Here is a 14,282-nt window from a genome sequence, read left to right as displayed (position 1 = left end):
TAATTGATAGGAATTCTTCCAATCAGAGTATCACCAGTTCCATTGTCGCTTCGTCCAGCTCTTGATCTAATCCGGTCACTACCAAAAACTTCAGATCGTGCGAAATTCCTAGTGAAATAACTACCATCTTCTGCGCCTTTATTGTCTCCAACCATTTCCGCTTGGCCAGGTCCCACTGGAGAATGATTCCATTCTTATTCGTCACGTACAGAAACCGATCATTGTCAGTCAAACACAGACATGGTGACAAAAGCTGTCAAATACAATGGATTTTGATATTGTTGAAATAAACATGCCTTTGAATTTAATTCAAACATAAATATTTTCGTTTTAAACATGTTTTCAATTTACTTTGAATAATTAATATGTTTAGATTATAAACATTTATATTTTTGATATAAATGAACAAAATTCGTTTCCGTGTAGTACGAAGGCTGCCATGTTCCACGCACAGTCTGACGTTTGCTTGCGGGATATTTCATAGGAGGGAAGAGCTACAGAGTCGTCGTCAACGCCAATTCTATCAAAAAGCGGATAAGTGAGCAAGAAAACAAGTTGCAGGAGTGTATTATACTTTATGCTACTTTCCCTTCAGAATCAGATTATACTCTAGATTGTACACTGAAGAAAAAATCCGTAGAAACTATACCGAATTCCGTAGATTTTGCCTACGGATCCGTATTTCCGTAAAAATTTGTAATATCCGTAGATCTACGGAGATTTCCGTAGATCTGGCATCTCCCCGAAGAAAATCATTATTATTTTTGGCTCACTCAGTACCAGAACAACGGTCCCAAGCAGTCCCAAGCTATTTCACTCACCCCTGCATGTTCTGCATGAATCCACACACCCCTGATGTTATCTGTCAAACTTTCATAGCGAATCAAAACAAACATAGTGTAGTAATAGAATTTCAACTAGAATAGGGTACGTTAATCGTTTGCTTGGGACCAATAGGCTACTAAAGTGGTGAGCCAATTTAAAATCGTTAGTTTCGTATTGATTGTTGATATAACCGATTGCAAATATTTTAGTTTCAGGTTCGTTAATTGACTAATCGATAATTCGAATGAAAATCGGCCATCACTAGATGAATGTGAAACGTCATTTCAACTATATGGACCGTACATAAATAATGATACAATTTGAAAGGGACCGGAGCTCATCACAAATTACGTCCCCACGGTAACTGGAATAAACACGAGTGTTCACCGGTTGGTTTGACAGCTATGGGAACAAAAATAAATATTTTAATTTAAAACATGCTTCACATGTTTAAAATAAACATACTGTTGGATCGCACCATCGGTGCCGGGCTCTACCGCATTTGAATATATAAAGCGTTACCAGTAAAAGCCCCCCCGCCATGATGGTAGCGATGCGATCCACATTGTTTGTATCATAGTGTTTTGTATGCATTTGTTATTGTTTACCTTTTGTATGGTTGTTTTTAGTTGTAAATAATTATTGTGAGTGAGTTTTATTGTTCGGGAATAATATTTAAGGACTCATTTGTTGTAAATAGTTTAAGTTATTCGTTCCTCCTCCGAGCAGGCAGGATGCCTTTTGGAGGCAATAAAACAGTGAACCAAGTGGTTAATAATTGCAGTGTTTTAATTATACTCTGGAAAAGTCTTCACCTTGCCGATTTCCATCACACTGTAAAACCACAACGTAGGGCCTAGTCGTATCCTGGCCAAACACATACATATTTTCAAATAATTTTAATAGTTGAGTGCAGGGTAAAGCAAGATAAAACGCATTGCAAAGAAATGAAGAGTAAAAAAATCTTCACGCAGGGCATCTACACAGACAAACAGACATAACACTCATAAGTTGTTCATCGAACAAGCATTTAACGGTCAATTTGAAAGTATCTCAGTTGGTAGTACTGCCACCTGTGGCGCGCATAGAAAATTCCCTTGCGTTTGACGTTTACACACTACCGCCATCTGTGCAGCGTACTACCCACCACAGTGTACTCAACAGGTGGCGGTAATGTTTTAGCGACGATGTTTTACAATGAGAAATATTCAATGTGTTATGTCTGTTTGTCTGTGGCATCTACATTCCTGCTATTTCACCCTGTGATTAAGGGTGACCTGTGGGTATTGGGGTCCTGAAACGGGATGCGGGGATCCGTTGGAGTGGGTGTCCGGGGGTTCCAGTTCAGTGGAACCGGTGAAAATTTGTTATATTAGCGTCGTTTTTATTTTTTTTTGTTCTGCCACTAGTCCTCATATCGGTTTCTTTATACTTTCGGTGTCGGAGGAGGATCCGGAATGGATTCAAAATCCATTTCGAATTTTCTTTGTGTTTTCGAACGAGCTTTCGAAGTCACGTGTGGAGGAGGATGATATAGGGATCGGCATCAGAAACTAAAGTTGATACCGTGGAGTACCGCCGGTTTTGTCGAGCTGGTCTCCGGATCCATCTTTCAAGCCGTTTTTTGTTGAGTTCAGCAAAAGTGGGCAACTTTTTTCCGAATGTAACAAGAAGGAAATAAAAAGGCATGACACGCTAAAAACCGTTTACCCAAATATTATATTGCTGAAATAAACATGCTTTTGAATTTAATTCAAACATAAATATTTTAGTTTTAAACATGCTTTCAATTTACTTTGAATAATTCATATGCAGGTTCATATGTTTAGAGTATAAACATTTACATTTTTGTTTTAAATGAACAAAATTTGTATCCGTGAAGGAGTGTGAGCAAGAGAGAAACAGATTAGTGGGAAAACAAACCATCCATTCATCCCTGTGTGCTGGATAGAGAAAGACGATTAAACGTCAAAAAGGTCTATATGCAATTTACTCAAATTTGGGTTATTGGGCAGAACCCGGGAATTGAGGGAAAGTACTAAATTTTGGGTAGTTTTTCATTTCCGTGAATAAAAAACCTGCAATGAAGAGTAAAAAGGAGCCTGATGTCTTGTCTTGTCTTAGCTACCACTCATTTTCTACCTTACTCTTTCAAATGCTGAGTGCTTTCAAGTCACTCAAATTTCAATCTCACAGGCGTTCACGGCACCGTCGAGAAGTCGTCTCTTGTATCAAATATTGACAGTTTCTTATGGAATTGTTCGGTGCAGTGAAAGAGTAGAACAGAGTCTCACGCACAGTCTGATGTTTGCTTATGGATTTTACCACAGGAGTAAACAGCTACAGAGTCGCCGTCATCGCCAATTAGAAGAGAAAGTCGACAGTGAGCATGCATAAGGGCCTATACGCGATGATCGATTCTCTTCGTCGATTTTCTCTTTTGTTAATAACTCGCTAGATTTAACGTTTCTCGGTGCGTTTGCTGTTGCTTTTGATAGCCAATACAATCTGTTACTACTCTGCATTGAACAAATTCAAGAAAATTGTTTCGCTTAGCTGTAGCAATGCAAAGAGAAAAGCGATGAAGAGAATCGATCATCGCGTATAGGCCCTTATGAATGCTCACTGTCGAAGTTTCATTCCGATTCTCTGTTTTTTTTTCCTGTCACTCACAGGTTACTACAGTGTCAAATCATTGCCAGCAGTCCTCCGGTAGACTGCTTTTGTTCGTGACTCGTGATTTTTTTTGTTTTTAATTATCAAAAAAAAAAACTGCCAACTATTGCACAATACACTATTTCGCGAGTGCATTAAATTATCAGGATCAGTTGATATTACTACTGCATTTAATTTAAATCGTTCCATAATCCAACAGCAAGTCTCAAAATGTTGAAGAACATGTTTGTTTCCAAGTCTACCTCATTGGGAATAGGTGAGTATGCCGAACTTGTGAAAGTAACATAAGTGTCTGAGTTGTTAAACTGAATTCCCACTTATCTTAATAACCCGTCTTCTTGGCTGAAGGTACTTTGGCACAATTACGACACATCAGCATGCAGTCTGTCAAGTACTCCAAACCCCGTACGGCGATCATTATGCTCAATATGGGTGGACCACAGAATACCGATCAAGTGCACGATTATTTGCACCGGATCATGACCGATCGGGACATGATTCAGTTGCCGGTTCAAAGGTATAATCTCAGTTTCTTGTTTCTTGCATAGTAACTAACAGCGTTGTAAAAATTCCAGTAAACTAGGTCCTTGGATTGCAAAGCGACGTACTCCTGAAGTACAGAAAAAGTACGCCGAGATCGGTGGGGGTTCGCCGATTTTCAAATGGACTAACATTCAGGGTGAACTGCTATGCAAACAACTCGATAAGGTGTCCCCTGAAACAGCACCACACAAACACTACGTTGCATTTCGCTATGTGACTCCACTGACAGAAGATACCCTGAAGCAAGTGGAACAGGATCAACCCGAGCGAGTTGTCCTGTTCTCGCAGTATCCCCAATACAGCTGTGCCACGTCCGGTTCCAGCTTCAATGCCATTTTCTCCCACTACAAATCCAACAAGAATGGGCTAGCCAACGCCAAGTGGAGCATCATCGATCGCTGGGCAACGCATCCCTTGCTGGCCAAGACGTTTGCCGATAACATTCGGAAGGAGCTGGCAAAATTCTCTGAGGATAAGCGGAAAGATGTCATCTTGCTCTTTTCGGCACATTCTCTGCCACTGAAGGCGGTTAATCGTGGCGATGCGTACCCTTCCGAGGTTGGGGCTACCGTTCAAAACGTGATGGGAGAACTGAAATACTGCAACCCGTACTGTTTGGTATGGCAATCGAAGGTTGGTCCCCTACCCTGGTTGGAACCGTTCACCGACGATGCCATCAAGGGTTACGTCAAACAAGGTAAGAAGAATTTCATCCTCGTACCAATCGCCTTTGTCAACGAGCATATCGAAACGCTGCACGAGTTGGACATTGAATATTGCCAAGAGTTGGCTCACGAAGTAGGTGCGGAGAAGATTGGCCGTGCGGCGGCACCCAACGATCATCCGCTGTTCATCGATGCCATGACCGATGTGGTGCAGAATCACTTGAAGGATGGAAACCGTGTGAATCCGAAATTTTTGCTCCGGTGCCCGGCTTGTGTGAACGCCAAGTGTTTGTCCAGTAAGCAGTGGTTCGGCGAAATGTGCAATTAGAGAGGAAGATTGTTATCGGGCGAAATTGAAGTTAATAAAACGTACAATGGAAACGGATTTTGGATTATAGGTAAATATGCGACTTGGTTTGTCAATATCCCCTATTCGGCAAGTTGTGTGACTCTCTGGCATATGGCATATGCCATATGGCTGAAAGTATCTTTAATAAAGATAATCTAGTAAGGTAACAAAAGTCACGTCGTGGGAGGTGCCTCCATTTGATTTACACGGAGAGTCACCGCACACGACGTGACTAGTGACAGAGAGTCACACGACTCGCAGAATAAGGGGGATCATTTTTTCAGTTCGATGTCTTCGAAATAAGCCTTTAGAAAATGTACAGGTGTTTTTACTTTTTTTTGTTGTTTTTGACGTCTGTGGTTTCTATATGGGGTGAAATCTGAAATAATGGAACATGTAACAAAATTATGAAAGATTATGAACGGTAATAACTCAGCTGCCCCTGGACAAATTTCAATAATTTTATCACCAATCGATCAGAAATATTTCTACGCATTCTGATCGGATTCAGTTCCAATCACCGTGTGTGGTGGTGTCCGGTCGTTGGCAGCAGGAGCAGTGATTTCGGCACGTGGCGTTGAACATTGTTCTCCAGTACACAACGAAAGGCTGCCTGCAAGCAGCGAGCTGCAGCCCACATGAGCATCCATAGAAGGAGGAAGAAGCCGCACCGCAACCCCATATGGCAAAACGGTTTGAACGAAAACGAGGATATGGGTTTATATTTCAAGCGAAACAATCGATTAGGTCCGTAGTGACATTGACAGATTCTCTTCGTCGATTTTCTCAGCTTTATAGTGAACTCAACAGTGAGCATGCATAAGGGCGTGTTCATTTTTTTTTAATAATGCGTTTATTTTTCCAGGCTCATTTGTTGTAGCTTTGCGGAGCCGATATTAATTGTTTGGATCACAAAATTACTTAAAACTAACGTTAGTAAAGCAGGGGCCGATTACTCGCAGCTATGTCGAGATTAGGCGTAACAGATGGTAATAAATGGATAGCAGGGTAGGGCTCTCGAACTAAGCGACATTCTAATGAAAAAGACAGGCATGAGGGTTCACCGATGGGTAGCCAACAACACAAAATGACACTAACTACTAAATCCTCAGATCTATCCGTTTTAAAAACACATACATTAAATTCCAATAGTCGAGATCTTGGCTCGCCAAGACATCTCTAACGGGTATCGCGGGTTGTTTTCCTCGGGCCCTGAGGGATGCAGATATCTCGGATCTAGCAACACAATGGAGGGTGCATGACACTGGCGTGCACAGGGTGGGGCAAGGTGGGGCAATTGCCCCTCCTTTTATAAATAAGATTTTTATTTCCACACTGACAAAATTATGACATAAAATAGCTTGTTTTATTTGATAACTTGATTTGAAGGTAAAATAACTTCATTTTAAAATATAAGGGCACTGAAAACCTTTTATTGCGTCAATTGCTTTGAGATGGTGCCTGAAAATTGCACCACAAAGGTATGTCAATGAAATTTTTTAATCAAAAAATTGCACCACAGTGGTGCATACACAACATTTCTGGTGTAATTTTTTTTCTAGGTGGTGCATGGAGGGTTAAAAGAAGAGGGTAAATTCAAGATTGAAAAAATTCAATTTCGTGGTGGTAAATCGAATAAAAAGCTTTTTATTGATTATTTCTGGTGTAAAAATATCATCAAGGTGGTGCATGGAGGGACTTATCAAAATGAATAACTCTGGTGGAAAAATTGAATCAAGCTAAACATTTGGAGGTAAATATTTAACTGAAAATTTCTGGTGGAAAGTTTGCACCACTGCGGTGAATGTAGAAGCAAGGTTTATTCATTTTTCAAAATTTATGGTGGTAAATTTGCACCATTCTGGTGCATGAAGAGACAAAGCCTAAAAATTGCACCACAAAGGTGCATGGTGAAACAAACTTCACTGACAATTTTTGGTGCACCGTTCTGGTGAATGGAGGAGCATGATTTATTGAAAATTTCTGGTGCAAAATTGGCATCGCTCTGATAAATGAAATGAACAGAAGATTTCTGGTGGAAACCTTGCATTGGTATATGAAGGCACAAGCTTTTTGACGTAGGACTACGTCTTTGATTTCTATATGGGGGTACACTTTGTGAAAACCGAAAATGGAACATGTAACAAATTAAGAAAGATTTTGAACGTTAATAACTCAGCTGCCCCTGGTCCAATTTCAATAACTTTATCACCAATCGATCAGAAATATGGCTACGCATCGATAAAAATGCTTTTGAATGTTGATTTTCAACAAGAAACTATTGAAAAACTGGTAAATGTCCAGCATTGTCCAAAAGCGTCGAATTAACTAACAAATCCACCAATTACCTACATGCATATGCTGCTTCCCCAGCACAGTCGTCAGAGAGTAGTAAGTAGACGAAACAAGTCGAAGTGGCATTCGCATCCGATCCTCGGGCGCGTGCAAATAGGGAGGATGGAATTGCGTAATATTTTGCACACTCATCGCCATACTCAGAACCACACACTCCCAACGAACACGCCACTGTGTGGTGGTGTTCGGTCGTCGAAATTAGTAGCAGCAGTAGCAGTGCTTTCGGCGTGTGGCGTTGAAAATTTTTCTCCAGTAACAACGAAAGGCTGCCTGCAAGCAGCGAGCTGCAGAGCCCACATAAGCAAACATCAAAGGAGGAAGAAGCTGCACCGCTATGCTATGGATCGGAATCAGTAGCTCTTCGTGAGTCGCTGCGGGTCGGTCATCTATGCCAAGCGTGTCACCCTCGCTCCAAACGACATACAGCTCGACAGCCTCATCCGTGTTGAACACCAAGCTCAGAATTACTCAACCATCACTACAAAACGGTCCTTTTCAGGGCCACCCAAAATTTGTTAAAGAGTATTATTTGGACATTGGTCCCGCAAGCAGCTAGCTATCAAGGCTTAACCTGTCTATAGAAGGTGTAGAATTGTAGGCCTGAATATATTGGTGCAATTAGTTTTTCCTCGGCTTTCACTCCGCACGATTCGTTTCTTTCGTTTAATCAATCACCCTTGTAGTGACGTCGAAAAGATTGTTTCAATCGGCGCTTACATATGAAATTTAATGTGGATTATAGAATTTTTTGTATGTTACCAAAATTTATGAATGGTTTGCCACTAAATGTTGAGATAATTTATTGATTATTGAATTATCACACTGTATACCATGAAAAAACAGCCTGTTTGTGAGTTTTTGCCTGTTTTCAAGTAAGGAGTTATCATAAAAAAACAAATCGCCAGCTGGTATTTCCCGGCAACTTTACAAATAAATAAAATCAAACTAAATCATCATGCAGAACTAGCTAGGATTTGTTTTACTTCATATTTCACAAAATTGCTTTCGAGTGTTAAGACATCGTCTCCCGCAAAGTTTACATTTTTCCCTCTACCAACACATACATCAGGGCTAGATAAATCTCCACAGGATCTATAGAATCCACGCAATTTCAAAAAATCAAAATGCACAGCATTATGAAAAGAGGTCAGGTTTCGACCAATAGCAGATAGATTTTAATTCTAAACAAGCCAAACGATTGGGAATTTATCAACCAATCTGCTAAAATGAACACTTAGTTAATTTTCAATAGGTCACTATTACAAAATACCAAATGGCCAACTGTTGCAACGGTGATAAAAAATTATCACCGAATGTCTGAAAACAGCGCATTCCCTAACACAGACTTAAAAATCGAATTCGATGCGGTCCCACTGAACGGTGCTCATTCAATCACCGTAAGTGGTGGTGTACAGTCCACCAGCAGCAGTAGTAGCAGCAGCAGGAGTGCTTTTAATAACAACAACAACAAAGAAAGGCTGCCTGCAATCAGCGAGCTGCAGAGCTCATATGAGCAACCATAGTGAAGGAGGAAGAAGTCCCACCACTAGGCTAGGACCGGAATCAGCTCGTCGTGCTCAGTTTAGCATTACTCAACCATCACTACAAAATAATCCTTTTCAGGACCACCATAAATTTGTTAAAAGTATTATTTGGACATTTGTCAAGGTCATCCATTCCCGCAAGCAGCTAGCTATCAAGGCTCAACCTGGTCTCTAATTAAGGTGTGGAATTGTAGGCCCGAATGTATTGGTGAGATTAATCATCGTCCGACCATTTTCCAGAACACGCTGGTAGGAAGTGTTAAAAATCCAAATAGCATTTGAGAGAAGTGGAAATCATTCGCTTTGGGTGTATATTCAGTCCCCAGAAAGCCAATAAAATCAAATTTGTGAGAAAATTAGCTCTCACGAGTTCAATCTCTCGAAGTCTCCCTTTTTTACATATTCTGCACAAACGATAATTTCCGCCCCGCCCCATTCATATAATTCGGAATGAAATCCTGTGAGGGGTGAATTGAATACACTTTAATACCAAAATGCACAAAACTTAAAAATTCATAAATAACAAAAAAATCAAAATACACCTTTTAAAGTCGGGTAGATGAATCGAAAATACTCAAGTTGACAGTCCCTTGGATTCTCTTCATCAACTTTCTCTTTGAAATAAATACTATAAATATGATACGCTTACAAATCAAAAACGGAAAGAGTTAAGATAATTGATGATTGATCAATTAAAAGAACTAAATGTTCACATTTGTTCCGTCCACTAGCGGTCCTACGTCAAGCTTCCGTTCGTGCCCCTAGCCACAGACCCTTCTACTTTTTAAAACTAAGCTATATTGAAAATGTCTGGTGGAAAATCTGCACCGTTCTGGTGAACGGATGAGCAAGCTTTTCGGAAAATTTTGGGTCTTAAATTTGCATCCTTCTGCTGAATAGAGAAACGAACTTTAATAATAATTTCTGGTGTAAAATTTGCACCATTCTGATGATTGGAGGGAAGCTGCTATGCTGAACACTTACGACGAAAAATCTAAAAAATAGGGGCAAGCTTTATTTGGTGGATAACCTGCAACATTCTGATGATAGGAGAAGCAAGCTATATTGAAAATGTCTGATGGATAATGGAAAAAAGAAATCTGCACTAATCAGAAGATTGGAGAAGCAGTTTTTATTGAACATTAACGATGGAAAATTTGCATCGTTCTGATCAATTGAAATTTATTTTTGTTTGTTTTTGTTTTGTATTGAAAATTTCTGGTGTAAAATTTGCAACAATCTGCTGCATGGAGGGACAAGCTGAATTGAAAATTCTTGATGTAAACATTGCACTGTTCTGGTGCATGGAAGGGGGAAGCTTTATTGTACATTTCTGGTAGAAAAATTACAACGTTTTGGTGAATGGACGGACAACTTAAACTTGACTTCCGAGAAGAATCTCAAGGGTATTGAATTCTGAGAACAGTTCCAAAATATATCTAAGGAGAATTTAAAGAAAATTCTGCGGAAAATTTCTAGAAATTCTAAAGGAATTTCAGTTCCAAGGTGTTCTGAGAAAAAAACATGAAGAGTTCTAAATATAATTCTAGTGGACTTCTGAGAAGAATTTCGAAATAGCTCTTAAGAGAACTCTAAAAAAATCCGAGAAGAACCTCAAGGATAACCTCTGTGAATAATTTCTAGTGAATGCTGCTGATAGTTCCAAGATAATTTGAAAAGAATACAGAGAAAATTAAATTTTGAGTGAAATTCCAAAGGGATTCTGAGGAAAATTTCAAGGGAGTTCCGATAATGTTTAGCTGATTCCGCGAACAATTTCTGGATAATACTGAGGAAATTCTTCTGAAACTCTAAGGGAATTTCAGCACCAAGATGTTCTGAGTAAAAAGTCAAGAAGAGTTCTAAAAATAATTCCAGAGGACTTCTGGGAAGCATGTCAAAAGAGCTCATAGAGTTCATAAAATTTCCAAAAGAACCTCAAGGAATTCTAAGGATGGACTTTTTCGCAACTGTACAAAGTTTAAATACAGCTTTTGGATTCCCTAATTGAAAAGTGGGTATTAGTTTTCCATTGAACCTAAGTCTATTGTTGTCTTACTAAAAATTCGTCGAAGAATATTCTCTGAAAATTTCAAGTTTCTTTTCCCCGTGGTTAAAAAGTTGAAGCTGTTTATGTGCGTTGCAATAAATTCTGGTTTGTCCTTTATATCATCTTTAAAACATGTTGAATGTTCGGCATCATTTTCTGTCACCCCGACTGGCGGTACTTTGGGACAGAGTTGACATGCTCAATCCTTCTCACAAGTCGTCTTCCGTTAACAATCCTGCACCCGCTTATCAGAATAGTTTTGTGCGCTTTTGTTTCAATCGCTACATATTTTTTAAACCTTTTTAATGATCCTATTAGCCTTGGAATTTAGGTCAAAATTTGATAAAATTATAACTACAATTTTCGCTGAAAATGACCAAGTTCAAGGTACTCGCAATGGTAAAAGTAAAGTGTAACTACAACATCATATAAAGGCTTACAAAACCTTAAAATAGTCAAAAATAACCTGTAACGATGCCTTCAAAATATACAAAACTGTACTGTACAAAATTTCAGAAAGGTAACTGAATAAAAGATGATATCAGTACCTTGAAGAATATATTTTCTTTGGTTTATATTTTTAACCTGTAAAGAAAAGCATGACGCAAAACATTATGACTGTAACTTTAACTTCCAAGAAATTATAAAAAACTGAAAAACAAAAAACTATTTTCAATGTTATTCTGGATTTTCAGAGCCAATTCTACACAATCAAACATTTTGCTCTTGGTCTTTTCAGACGATTCAAGTTGTCCGATTCCTACAGGGTTCAGAAATTGGAAGAACGCGATCGGCAAGCTGGGCAAACACAATCGCAGTGATACCCATGTTGGTAGTATGGAAGAGTGGAAGAATTTCAAAACCAGGAAGGGTATCGAAGAAGAACTGGACCACTAAAAAAGAGCTATGATTTCTGCTAGAGAGGCAAAGCGGCTACAAAATCACTATATAATGGAACGTTTCATCGATATTGTGCGCATACTTTGCAGAGGTGGCCGACTACTTCGTGGACATTCGGAAGGAGCGGAAAGTGTGCCACCCAGTTGGTGGCTAATTACGATCCTGTGCTGGAAAAACACTTGTGGAAATGCCAAAAATTGCCAGTACACAAGTAACCGTATTCAAAATGACATAATTACGTCGTTGCACGATGTAATGTTTCGGAATATCGCGATTGTCATCAGGTATATTGATAATGATCGGCCGACGGAAACATTCGTGGGTGTTGAAAACAAACAGACGTGACGACCATCTTCAATACTATTGCTGAGGTCCTGACAGCGATGCAGATTTCTTGGGAGCAGGTGATGGCAGTATGTTTTGACGGTGCCAGCACTGCTGGAGTACAAGCCATGTGCAAGGACAAAAACAGCAATATACTGTTATGAGAGCTTTGAGTGTGTTGGCTTACTTCCTTTTAATTCCGTTATAATTGCTTATCTTTTGACAGATCTTCTTTCCTTTATTTAACGTTGGTCTCTATTCCGCAATCTAGTGCCAATCACCGACGGACATCGATTGCCATCCATTGACGGAAATCGAATGTGCAGGAAGGCAGCTTCCCCACCTGCGTAGGATATTGCACCCATTCAACACACATGGGCCGGGACCAACGGCTTTACTTCCCTTCCGAAGGAAGACGAGACCAGAGATTTTTATGCCTCAGAAAAATCCCACCGACCTCGGCTGGGATTGAACCCAGACCCATTGGGGTGAGAAAGCAGTCACGCTTACCACTACACCACCGGCGCCGGCTCTCTTTTGACAGATACGCGTATTTCGTCTACTAATTGCAGACTTCATCAGTGCCAAGTACTCAACTACACTGATCAAAAGCAATATACTGTTTGTTCACTGCTATGTGCACTGTTTGAACCTTGTGCTTGTCGATGTAGTGCTATCACCACCATCTGACGTGACTTCAGCAGAATCCAACCACCAAGGCAACAACATTGCAGCAAATGTATCATTTTGGTTGAAGCCTTACTAAAGGGTGATACGGTCAAAATTTGGTCAATATCAACTTGACGTATTTCTTTCAATTTTGCATTTAAAAAACCTGAACACCCCTCATTTTGAAGGTGTGTGTGTGTAGAATGTTGTTCCTATTTTTATTTTGGAATTCACTCTTGAGTTGTCAAAATGCCGTCCAAGCAAGAAGAGCAGCGTATCAAAATTTTGCTCGCGCATCGCGAAAATCCGAGCTACTCGCACGCAAAGTTGGCAAAATCGCTAAAAGTTGCCAAATCAACCGTTACAAATGTAATTAAAGTGTTTGGGGAACGTTTGTCGACAGCCAGGAAGTCTGGATCGGGGGAAATCGAAAACCGGAAGCCGCTGAGACGACAAAGAGAGTTGCCGGTAGTTTCAAGCGAAACACTAACCTCTCTCTCCGAGATGCCGCAAACAAGCTGGGTGTATCGTCTACAACCGTGCATCGAGCCAAAAAACGAGCCGGACTATCGACTTACAAGAAGGTAGTGACTCCAAATCGCGATGATAAACAAAATACGACGGCCAAAGCGCGATCCCGGAGGCTGTACACGACGATGCTGACGAAGTTTGACTGCGTGGTAATGGACGACGAAACCTACGTCAAAGCCGACTACAAGCAGCTTCCGGGACAGGAGTTTTATACGGCAAAAGGAAGGGGAAAGGTAGCAGATGTTTTCAAGCACATGAAACTGTCAAAGTTCGCAAAGAAATATCTGGTTTGGCAAGCCATCTGTACCTGTGGCTTGAAAAGCAGCATTTTCATAGCTTCCGGGACTGTCAACCAAGAAATTTACGTGAAAGAGTGTTTGAATAAACGTCTGCTGCCTTTCCTGAAGAAACACGGTTGTTCCGTACTGTTTTGGCCGGATTTGGCATCTTGCCATTACGGTAAAAAGGCCATGGAGTGGTACGCCGCCAACAACGTGCAGGTGGTTCCCAAGAACAAGAACCCTCCCAACACGCCAGAGCTCCGCCCAATTGAGAAATACTGGGCTATTGTCAAGCGGAACCTCAAGAAGACCAAAAAAACTGCTAAGGGCGAGCAGCAGTTCAAGGCAAACTGGCTTTCTGCGGCGAAGAAGGTGGACAAGGTGGCTGTACTAAATCTGATGGCAGGGGTCAAGCGTAAGGCCCGGCAATTCGGATTTGGAAAAGCGGAAGCCTAACTGAATATTTTTCCTGAATTTTATACTAATTGAACGTGAAATAAACGATTTCACCGATTTACACGCGTTTTCCCTTGACCAAATTTTGACCGTATCACCCTTTATTGCAACCAT

At 40.3% G+C, this 14,282-nt stretch overlaps 1 protein-coding gene across 1 annotated transcript; it reads left to right on the top strand.

Annotated features, from left to right (window-relative positions):
• Window positions 1-3,540: 3,540 nt before the first annotated feature.
• FeCH (ferrochelatase, mitochondrial) lies at window positions 3,541-5,069 on the top strand. The gene is made up of 3 exons (XM_065216385.1): window positions 3,541-3,757; window positions 3,850-4,018; window positions 4,077-5,069. Exons 1-3 carry the CDS (start codon window positions 3,712-3,714, stop codon window positions 5,035-5,037), a joined length of 1,176 nt encoding a protein of 391 aa, XP_065072457.1. The 5' UTR covers window positions 3,541-3,711; the 3' UTR covers window positions 5,038-5,069.
• The last annotated feature ends 9,213 nt before the right edge of the window (window positions 5,070-14,282 follow it).

The sequence above is a fragment of the Ochlerotatus camptorhynchus genome, unplaced genomic scaffold (genome assembly GCF_037179485.1).
Source record: "Ochlerotatus camptorhynchus isolate MF236.1 unplaced genomic scaffold, CSIRO-AGI_Acam_v1.1 ptg000062l, whole genome shotgun sequence".
In the NCBI taxonomy this organism is placed as follows: Eukaryota; Metazoa; Arthropoda; class Insecta; order Diptera; family Culicidae; genus Ochlerotatus; species Ochlerotatus camptorhynchus.
The sequence above is the reverse complement of the archived record's forward strand: the minus strand, read 5'-3'. Positions and strand labels throughout refer to the sequence as shown.

Coding starts and splice junctions, on each gene's coding strand:
- FeCH (XM_065216385.1), top strand. CDS start 3,712: ATGTTGAAGAACATGTTTGTTTCCAAGTCTACCTCATTGGGAATAG. Junction 3,758..3,849: donor GTCTACCTCATTGGGAATAG/GTGAGTATGCCG, acceptor TCTTGGCTGAAG/GTACTTTGGCACAATTACGA. Junction 4,019..4,076: donor ATTCAGTTGCCGGTTCAAAG/GTATAATCTCAG, acceptor TAAAAATTCCAG/TAAACTAGGTCCTTGGATTG.